The sequence below is a fragment of the Aspergillus ibericus genome (assembly GCF_003184845.1).
Source record: "Aspergillus ibericus CBS 121593 unplaced genomic scaffold BO80scaffold_33, whole genome shotgun sequence".
NCBI classification, from domain to species: domain Eukaryota; kingdom Fungi; phylum Ascomycota; class Eurotiomycetes; order Eurotiales; family Aspergillaceae; genus Aspergillus; species Aspergillus ibericus.
The window spans coordinates 49,945-60,640 of NW_020292131.1; the positions used below are offsets into that span (position 1 = coordinate 49,945).

At 55.3% G+C, this 10,696-nt stretch overlaps 3 protein-coding genes across 3 annotated transcripts; 2 read left to right on the forward strand and 1 right to left on the reverse strand.

The window, feature by feature from the left end:
• Positions 1–1,278: 1,278 nt before the first annotated feature.
• Positions 1,279–5,187, forward strand: BO80DRAFT_360821 (ankyrin; the record flags this gene model as incomplete). Its single annotated transcript, XM_025715980.1, has 5 exons — positions 1,279–1,425; positions 1,834–2,481; positions 2,593–2,905; positions 2,999–4,537; positions 4,592–5,187. Coding segments are annotated over 5 exons (3,243 nt in total), but the record flags the coding sequence as incomplete, so codon positions are not given.
• Positions 5,188–5,870: 683 nt separating this feature from the next.
• Positions 5,871–9,168, reverse strand: BO80DRAFT_436630 (UDP-Glycosyltransferase/glycogen phosphorylase; the record flags this gene model as incomplete). Its single annotated transcript, XM_025720966.1, has 9 exons — positions 5,871–6,097; positions 6,147–6,763; positions 6,818–7,168; positions 7,244–7,607; positions 7,670–7,830; positions 7,890–8,559; positions 8,609–8,724; positions 9,043–9,090; positions 9,149–9,168. 9 exons carry the CDS (start codon positions 9,166–9,168, stop codon positions 5,871–5,873), a joined length of 2,574 nt encoding a protein of 857 aa, XP_025573045.1.
• A 728-nt stretch (positions 9,169–9,896) lies between these two features.
• Positions 9,897–10,665, forward strand: BO80DRAFT_495292 (uncharacterized protein; the record flags this gene model as incomplete). The annotated part of the gene is made up of 3 exons (XM_025723932.1): positions 9,897–10,294; positions 10,356–10,463; positions 10,518–10,665. Exons 1-3 carry the CDS (start codon positions 9,921–9,923, stop codon positions 10,663–10,665), a joined length of 630 nt encoding a protein of 209 aa, XP_025573046.1. The 5' UTR covers positions 9,897–9,920.
• Between the last annotated feature and the right edge of the window lie 31 nt (positions 10,666–10,696).

The following is a 10,696-nucleotide window of genomic DNA, read 5'->3' on the forward strand; positions in this document are numbered from 1 at the left end:
CAGATCGTGACGGAACGCCATGGCTCCCACGCCTTGGTCCGCGACTGGCTGCACCAGTTGCTCCCTCACTCGCCTTCTCTGCAACGCGTGCTCAGCGCCCGCCAGAAGCAGAGCAAAGTCATCACGGACATCGGCTTTGGAGAGCTTTGGCAGATCCTGACAGACGCCTTGCTGGCCACGTCCACCCGCGTGTACTGCGTCGCTGACGCCTTGGATGAAGTCGACGATAACGATGCTCCAGACCTGCTGCGCCGTCTCGTCGCGCTAGGTACGCACAGACCTAATCGCATCAAGGTCCTCGTCTCCAGCCGTCCACTACCCCAGATCCAGTCCGTGCTGGGAGGAGTTCCGTCGGTCCGGCTCGAGGATCGAGTCGTCAATCGCGACATCGCCAGTTTCGTGCAATTTCAGCTCGATCAGGCAAAGGAGAGCATCCAACCGGCAGTCCGCGACGAGATCACCCGATTCATCGAGGACCGTGTGTTTCCATCATTTCTCTACGCCCGGCTCATGTTGAACGAGCTCCTGGAAGAAGCACAGGGTGCCTCGGTGGACGTACCATCAGTCCAACGCGTCCTACGATCTATTCCAGCCCATCTGGAAGATCTCTATTCGCACATGTTGGACGATCATTCGCGCCGGGCGGGTGTGCCGCGCGAGCGTCAGATGCTCATTTTGCAGCTCGCCACGCATGCCACTCGTCCCCTGCGGCTCCTGGAGATTGCCACTGTCTGGGAGTTTCTCGACGGTAAACACAAAGACTCCAAGCCAAAGCAAGGAAACGTCAAAAACCTCACCCGCATGGCTTGTGGACCCTTGCTGGAGATCTTGCCCGATGAAACGGTCTCGATCATTCACCATTCGTTCACCGAGTTCCTCACAGATACCAGTCGAACCGATCGGCACCGCACGCACCAACCCTCTTTTCCTATCATCGATACGGTCGAGGCAAACCACGAGATGGCTGTTATCTGCGTCCGATACCTACTCGCGGGTGGTCTAACCACCTGGAAACGTCAGACGGGATCTCTCCTGGACCGGGACCCGTGGAAGGACATGCAACGTGCTCAGCTGGATTTTCCCTTCATCGAATATGCCGCCTGTAACTGGTTCATTCACGTCGCGCGGCTACCGGAGATCCCGCGTGACCTGCTGGATCTGCTAGATAGCTTCATCCGCCCGGAGAACCCGTCGTATCTCGCCTTCGTCGAGTTGGTGATGAAGGTAGAGCGGGAGTCTTCTTCCATGTCCCCGCTGCATGTCTGCGCTTGGGGACATATGACGGCGTACGCGAAAGCGTTGATTCAGGCCGGGGGGCATGACTCTAACGTGAACGCCCTGGATGGCTGCGGAATGACTCCCCTGGCCAGAGCGGCGGCGCAAGGGTTCGCAGACATGGTTTCCCTCCTACTCGAGAATGGAGCAGTTCATAATCCCGAGCCCGATCGTGATGGAAGACTACCACTGCACTACGCCGCTCAGAGGAACCATCACGGCGTCGTACGGCTGCTTCTGGAAGCGGGGGCGGACCCATTGGTGCGCAGATCGATCAAATATGACCCTCCACAATGCACTGGCAGACCGTTGCCAGGGAGCATGCAGTCGTCGTTAGAATATGCAAGTCGGGCCGGCGCTGTCGAGTCGGTTCAAGCCATGCTGCCATATCTAGCCGTCTCAGACCTGAAGTCGGCACTACAATGGTCGATTGAAGCTCGTCAACCGGAGATAGTCGACATTCTGATCGATTTGCCTCAGATCGATATGATGGAGGAAAGGTTCATCCAGACATGTCTGGTCTGGGCCACGAAAGCCAAACATCCCGGAATTTTGCAGCGCTTTGTCGATATATTCGCAGCATCCGGCCATGATATACCAACACAGCCTGAATACAACCTGCTGATGACGTTCTGCAGCTCACAGGGAGAGGGGCGTTTCCGCCACCGTAAATCAACAGATGATGAAGAGAAATGTCTAGATATCATCCTCCGCACGGGATGCGATGTGGACAGTCGCTCAAAAACCGGCCGTACCGCCCTGCATGCATGCGTGGCTGCGGGGGCTCCCTCGCTGGTGGAGAAACTGCTCGAGCATGGAGCGGACGCTCATGCGGTCGATGAAAACGGCAACACGCCTTTGCACCTTTTAAAACCAGAAAAATGGGACGAGGACGCGTCCGCGGCGCGTATTCTTCACGCCTTGACATGCGCCGGAGACAAAGCGGGCATGTCGAACAACCGCAGTGTCCCTCTCCTTGCCTGGTGCACACAGCATGGAATTGACGACCTGGACCTCGACCTATTGGAACCCTACGTGACGGACTGGAACATAGCCGACGAGCAAGGCAACACACCCATCCATCTGCTGTTGCGTAGCTGGGCCGGCAAAAATACCCTCCAGAAGCTGGTGGCCATGGGCGCAGACCCAAATTGGCGCAATGATGAGGGTTACACCCCATTACATCGGACGAACACCATCGACCAGGTCCGAGTTCTGGTCGACGTGGGCGCCGATCTCGAAGCGAGAGACCACCAGGGACGCACGCTCTTCTTGCGCACTGTCTTGGATCATATGCCTGCTAGAAAGTTGGCCGAGCTACTGGAATTAGGCGCTGATATCCGCGCCACCGATTATGCGGGTAATAATGCGCTGCACCTGCTCTGTGAACATACTCATCAGCTTGAGAGTCTGCGTGTGCTCCTTGACGGGGGGGCGGACCCCCTCCATCTCAACCACAATGGCGACACCCTCTGGCATGTCTTGATGCGGCACTGCCTCAAATATTTCTCCCATGATCTTGTTTCGATGGTATACATGTTGCGACGCCGGGCGGGGGACATCCCTCTCTCCACGAGAAACCATAACGGCCAGACCCTTCTGCATTGCATGTGCGGCGCTGAGGTACAAAGTGCCGAGCGACTGCTCGATCCGCGTCAAAATCCGATCGACCATCTCCCTGTCGCAGAGATCAATGCCATGCTAGAAGTGGCAGATCACCAAGGGCGACGACCCATTCATCTAGCGGCGGCTCGTTCGGAAGCGTTGGTCGACTGGTTGATACGCCGCGGTGCAAGTCTCACGGGAAAGAAGACCCGCGCAGGCGAGAACATTCTACATATCGCGGCAGCAGCGAGGGATAGCAATACAGTCGGTCTGTTGTTAGAGAGCTATGCCAACCAGGCGCAGCGCCGAATGGCCATTAATGAAGCTGATCAACACGGTCGCACGCCGTTACATGTGGCCTGTTGCTCTGGACGGGTGGAGAGCGTCATGCTTCTCCTCGAAGCGGGCGCGGATGTGACTATCAAAGATATAAATGGGCAAACGCCATTACACGCCTGTGCAGAATTCAGGAGACAGCTTCCCATCCCTCGAAGACCCAGGAACGACTCACAGCACTCGCAGCACTGTCGGTCCGTCCTCAATGAGAACGATGCCCTGCGCGTGACGGATATTATCCACGCACTGCTCGCTCACGGAGCGGATCCCTTCGCTGAAGATGGCCTGCGGAGGGTGCCTCTTGATCTCGCCGTCGATCTAGAGAACGGTGAGATGGTTGTCGCGTTGGCTGATACACTATCCTTGACTCCGCAACATCCACGATCAGCAGCGGGACACTTGTATCTGGCAGCTAGGGACGAATGCATCGATACCCTGGTCGATCGACTAGGAGGAACTACAACAGACGCAGCTGCCTCACGGTCTAATATTGTTGCTGAATGCGAACATCTGCTCAGGCAGGGTGCATTCCGCGTATTGCAACAGCTAGGGGACCGCGGGGTGAACATGCGTCAAGAGCAGGTGCTTGGGAATCGCATCTATAACCGAAAGGATTTTCTGCAATCTCTTGCTCAATGGGGGTATACGCGTCTATTTGAGACACTGGGCAAATCGCGAGATACGACCGACTGGATCGACGGCGTGATGTCCCGTCCATTCAACATCCACATCGATGTACTCCCGCTGATCTTCACGGCATCGACACGCACACTTCCCAATCTAGATCTTCTGAAAACTATCGTCGAAACATTCCACGCAGATGTGAACATTCGCGCATACGAGAACGTGTATGCCCCGTCACTAAACGAGTACACAGAGGATGAACCGCATCGGAGCGCGTTACATATTTTATCAGAAGGGAAGCACTGGTGGCACACCTCTGCAATACAATACCTGCTACAACATGGCGCGGATGTGACGATGCGCGATGCAGAGGGACGGACGCCATTGCATATTGCCGTGAAGGGTGGATATCGCCGGCTAGGAATTGCGGCAGCGTTGCTCGAACACGGTGCCGATCCGAACGCACTGGACAAGACAGGCGTCACGCCGCTCGCCTTCGCGGTGGGGAATAGCGAAATGGTCCAGCTTCTTCTTAGATATGGGGGAGATGTGCAGCTGGGCTCCAAACCGGTGTTGTTTGAAGCGATATCGGTACAGGACATCGAGACTGTCCATGCTATCCTTGAGAGTGGGGTGGACCGCTGTCGGCTCCCATTCAAGAATTCCCTGGCTGATCTGGATCGGTTTCAGAAACCCCGTCCCCATAGGGGGCGGGGAGGAAGTTCTGACGAACAAGTCCGACGTCAAGAAGAGGAGCGCGACCAGGAGCAGCGTCTCCTGCTACTCCAGCCTGTCCATTATGCCGCACTTGGTCGATTCAATCAGGTAGCGGAACGAGACAAGGCAGTTGAGATCGTCGAGCTCTTTCTAGCCCACGGGGCAGACCCCTTCTGCTCATTTGGAGACGACACCACGATCATGCACGACGTGTTTCACCAGGGCGGAATCGTGGAACCGTTTCTTGCCTGGTTGACCGGGTTGGATCTGGGGCGAAAGGACGGACATGGTCGAACGCTTTTGCTGGCCGCGTGTGAAGTCAGCCACAAAAAAGACCACTTCCATTACATGAGGACCCGCGTCTTCGACAATCTGGAACCGCGCCCCACTGCGTCCACTCAAAAGGCCCATGCCGTTGCCCGGCTGTGTGAGATGGGCGCCAACCTGTCGATCACTGACCAACAGGGCAATACTGTCCTTCATCTGCTCGTCGCGCCCGAGCGGCACGGGAACCCGTCAGCCGGCCAATTCCTGCCCATGATGATCAGTAAATGTCCTCCACATCTGATCAATCAGAAGAACCAAGAGGGTAACACGCCGCTTCATCTTGCTGCAAAAGAACATCAATGGGAGGCTGTCCGACTGCTTCTGGCTGCGGGTGCGGATCCCCTCATCCCGGACAGCGACCAAAACTCTCTCTTGCATTACTTAGCTCAGTCTCTCCGTAAGGCGAAAAAAGCGAACCGCTTTAATCTATCTCCGCCGGAGGACCTGTGGGAGGATTTCTCCGGGCTCTTGCAGCGAGGACTGGACATCAACGCCCGGAATAACAATGGCGATACGCCGATATTCAACTATGTGCGGACTCTTTCCTCCCTGCCCTCTCTTCGGGGGTCCATGATGGACCGTCTTCTTGCCGCGGGGGCAGATGTTTCAGTCATAAACAGCAAGGGCGAGTCTCTTCTGCATGTGGTCGCCAAGATCCCGGTACCGCAGGATCGTTTTGGCGTCTATCCGCGCGAGAGGTTCGTCGAGGCATTTAGCTATTTAATGGAGACGGGATTGGATCCTCAGCAAGAGGATAATAAAGAGCGAACTCCAGTGGTCAGTTCCCCGTCTGTTTCGATGCATACCGATCATTAACCGTTTATTCAGGATATCGCCGCTGCGTATGATAAGAAGGAAATCCTGGCATTATTTCAGAAGTAGCCTGGCACCATCTATGGTCCTTGATGAGACTACGATTCTACCGCAGTCTACGTATGCCAGACGAATCATATACCATAATAGGACTATTTCATGATGTAGCATTACTACAGATAGTCATCGCTATCATCAACAGTGTCATCCTTCTGCCACAATTGACGAAATAAATCAATGACCACCGCATCCTTCAATCCCCGCCCTCTTTCATGTCGCAGTGTACTCACCCCATCCGCATGCAACGCCGCCACAATCTCCTTCTGGCGTTTATTCTTCCACGAAGACCGAATCGTCCGTTTGATACCTTGTCCAGGATACGCCACCAGACCGAGGCCAGCTAGAACCAGTCAGCAAATATAGCGTTAAAAACAATACATCTGACACACCATGCGCCATCTTCCCCACGACCCCCACCGTCCCCTTGACCATCCCCGTCGCAAACCCCACCGCCCCATTCGCCTTTGCCCCGCGATACGGCTGGTAGAAGATATCCGTGAAGCTTTCGCCCATTCCCAGCGCAAAACATTTCGCTCCAGCAATCGTCCCCGTCTTCCAATCCTTGACGTGTCCGTAATCGTGCACTTTGTCGCCGTATAACCCAGGCAAAACGCGGAATCCTTCGGCTGCTGCTAAGGGGATATCCACCATGATTCCGGAGACGTACTTGGTTAGGACCTTACCGGTGGCTTTGGCGGATGCGGAGGCCATGGCGGCTGCTTTGCTTTGCGCTTGGGGGTGAGGGGTGGATGGTGGTATGCTGGACATGGATTTTGATTTGTGGAGGTGAGGTTCTGGAGTGAGGTTGGAGAGTGGGGTTTCACGATCCGTGGACCGTGATGAGGGTCGAGAGGTAGATCCTTCCTGTCTCATGACTTTGTAGGGCTGATACACAATATCGCCGGACGCTTTGAGTATATCGACCGTCCAACCGAGTCCAGCGGAGGAGATACCCGTGATGGGATCCCATCGTTCATTCTCGATGATGATGGGATTGGATTGATACCTGTTTTATCAGCGATGCCCTATTAGCAAGAAATGGACTGGCATTGGAACATACGGCTTCATCTTATCCCTCGAAATCTTCATATGATCGAGCAGGACCTCCGCCGCAACTTTCGATAGATGGTACTTCTTCTTCCCTTTCTTTACCACCCAGGATGCTGGAAACTGCGGCATAATTTCGCATTTCTTCAGCCCCGCTGGCAAGTTTCGATGGAAAGACGCAACCGCAGCTTGTACCCCGGATTCATGCTGCATCCTGGTGGCGATATCTCCCGCTGCGCGCATAGCATCAGGTCCGATGCAGTAGCGAATCGCCTGAGCAAGTTTCTCCGCGTCAAGATGTTCATGCGGTATCGGGCTCGGACCTGCGCCGTTAGCAGCGACCATCTCACCCCAGAACGGCTGGCTGCAGACAAAATGAACAATTAGCCCTAACCAGAACTACGCAGAAGCCAAAGGCAATAGTATAGTATCCACTTACTCCCCAAAAAACGGCACGATAAACGTCGGCCTCCCATACCGCAACCCACACGCCGTCGTCCCCGCCCCACCATGATGAATCACTGCACTGACACGCTGGAAGAGCCATTCATGGGGACAGTCATCCAGATACATGACATTCTCGCAGTCGATGCCACCGAGCTTGCTCCATCCGCGGGAGATTAAGGCTCGGATGCCGGTTTGCTGGACGGCTTCGATGAGTATCCGGGTCATCTTTTCAGGGTCATCGAGGACGATGCTTCCGAAGCCGATGTAGATTGGAGGGGGTCCGGAGGAGAGGAAGGTTTCGAGGGCGGCAGGGGGCTTGTAGTCGGGTGGGTCGCGGAAGAAGAAGCCGCAGACTTCTGTAGTTGCAGTGGGTTAGGGATGAACAAAATAGGCCAAGGGAATAGGGGATGAGACTTACCCAGATTTGCAGGCCAGTCATCCGGTTTCGGCACCAATGCCGGAGACCAGCAGTATGTATATGGCACCTTCAGCGTCTGGAGAAGGAATGGACCCTCTGACATAGCAATCGGCTCCAGATTTAGATCGTTCTTGCGCCAGTCGTTGATGACGTCTCCTAACCTATTATCCAGTTAGAACAACCTCTACACGCACAGACTAGACATAAATGAGGAACCCACCCCTGCCACGCCAACCAATCCACCACCCCATACGAAACCCAATTCACCCACTCCCTCTCCCCCCCATTCCTCAAATTCGCCAACGGATGCGGAAACCTCCCCGTCGCACTCCACGGCATGGTAAACATCAAATGCAGCGGCACCCCCAACGCCTGGGCACAATGCACATGCGCAAAACTCGGCGGATTGGCAATAATGGCATCCGCCACGAACGGTGTCCCCGAGACCGGATCCGGAGCAATACACGATTGCCAACACCCGCGGAGCATCTCGGCCATCATCTGTTGTTTCTTGGCGATTTCGCCGGCCCGGATGCTTTTCATGCGAGGGATCAGGCCGGGGTTTTTGACCATGTAGGCCATGAGTTGGTTGGGGTTGCCGCCGATGGGGTAGAATTCGAGATTGGAGGCTTGGACGAAGGGGGCGAAGGTGTCGTGGGTGGCGATGCGGATTCGGTGCCCGTGGGCTTGGAGGGCCGTGCCGAGGGCGAGGAAGGGTTGGATGTCGCCGCGGCTGCCGACGATTTGGATTACGATGTTCAGCCGGTAGGGGGGGTGGGTGGGTTCTGTGTGGGCGGGTGGTGGGAGGTTTTCATGTTGTACGCGGGGAATGAGTCGGGAGAGGGTTCGGCATAGTTTGGAGTTGGCGTCTACTACGACGCGGCCGTCATCTGGATGGTGTTAGGGCTGGTTTGACGGGAGTAGTGGGGGGTTCAAGACCTTTGACATGTGTGTCCTGGCCTTCCCAGGGATTAGACCCCTCCGATGAATTGGAAAGCGCCTCATAGGGCGGAGGCTGGTCGTGTGGCTCCATCGGGGAGTTGGTGAAGGATATGCTATATGAGTAGAAGGGAGAGAATGGTGGATGTAAAGAATTCGATCAGGATCTGAGACAGTTTTTAATCAACTCGAGAACAGGCAAACCAAGATTGCCACCGATCCCATCGGTCAGGGGAAACTTTATCTATACGCGTATAGACGGACGATCACCGATGTGGTCCGTGCATACGCGGATTCTATAGGAGAATAGTGGGGCTTAGGGCTGCGTGAACCATAAGGAGAAAAGATGAGCCTCTGCTCAGTCAATCTCACAATCTTTGATCGACGTCGTTGGAGTATAGATCCAGCAGGGCATGCTCTAATGCTGTGCTCACCTTCTCCTTTCAATGTGGAGACATTTCCACAAGGCCGCCTTCCCGCATCTGCTAGATACATAGTATATATATACCCATTCCCCACGGATCTCCACCTCTCACTCACGATCTTTCCCACGATGCCATCCTGATCTAAGTATCCATAATATATAGCTTGACTTGCCAACCATGCTTCTTAATTCGAGCGAAGCCACGTGTCTCGAAACTGGACTGTCTCTTGACCATGGACTCACTGGCTGATTAGACTGATCTCGCTACGCTCTAGGATGTTGTTTATCGTCCTGAATAGGATGGATATATGCAGTACTTCTTACAGAGAAGAAGCTCGTCGCCATATTCAACCTTATGATGAGATTCAACATTAAGATCAGCCACTGGCAGTGCTGATAAGCGATATATCTCTAATATCAGGATCTCACACCACGCCAAGAACTGGTCGATCATGTCGGAATGGAGGGCACACTGACTTCGGGGAGATATGTCTATTCCTAAGTCAAGGTTAAGCAAAATGATTCCTGGATGTATGCAGGACGGAAGAACTTGTCTTGATGCCTCTCATGATAGATCGCAGATTCCATAGCCACGGTGAATCCTGATTGGGTGCACTCTGCATAACCCACCAATCCGAGTCGCCCGTTCTGAGTCAGGCCCCCCACCCGCTGCCGAGTCAGGGTGTCAGGAGCCCCACCCAGCCCTGACTCAGTTGGATTCCTGCACCCTGTCTGTATAAAAGTGATCCAGCATGGTGTCCAGATGATGCTTCCAAATTACAGCTGCTGTCCGTCGCCATGTCGTCCGAATCCTCTGCATACCCGCCCAGCAGCAGCCCATCACCGGTCAGCAACCGCACCTCCCTCGGCGCCTTAGGCCTCACTTTCATGCACGCCATGCTCACCTACTGGATCACCTACTTCCTGCCCGTCTACTTCCAAGCCGTCAAGGAAGCCTCCCCGATCCGCTCAGGCGTGGACCTCGTCCCCAGCGCCGTGACCGGCATTCCATTCGCCATCCTCGCCGGCGGCGGTCTCTCCACCTTGAACCGCTACCGACCCTTCCACTTCACCGGCTTCGCCTTTCTCATCCTCGCCTGTGGTCTCCTCACCCTCCTCGATGCCTCCTCCTCTGAAGGCGACTGGGTCGGGTTCCAGATCCTCGGCGCCGCCGGCGTCGGCACCCTCCTCACCACCACTCTCCCAGCCCTCCAAGCACCTCTCTCCGAAGCGGATGTCGCCGTCGCGACTGCCACATGGGCGTTTTCTGCGCAGTCTCGGCGGCATCTGGGGCGTTGCCATTCCGTCCGCTGTCTTCAATAGCCAAGTCAACCATCTCATCACTTCGCGTTTGAGCGATGATCCAGAGCTGCAAGCCCGTCTGGCGAATGGGGGTGCGTACGAGCTCGCCACCAAGGAGTTCATCACCTCGTTGAATGATTAGCCGGGGGTGAAGGCTACCGTGGTGGGTGTGTATGTGGATAGTTTGCGGATTGTGTGGTATGTTGCGCTGGCGTTTGCGCTGCTGGGATTTTTGGTGGCGTTTGTGTTGAAGGAGGTGCCGATGCGGGAGGACTTGGAGACGGAGTTTTGGGTTGCAGGAGAAGAAGAGGGGGTTGGAAGAGGGGAGTGAGTGATGTGCCCGTGTTGGTGGATGGGGAGGG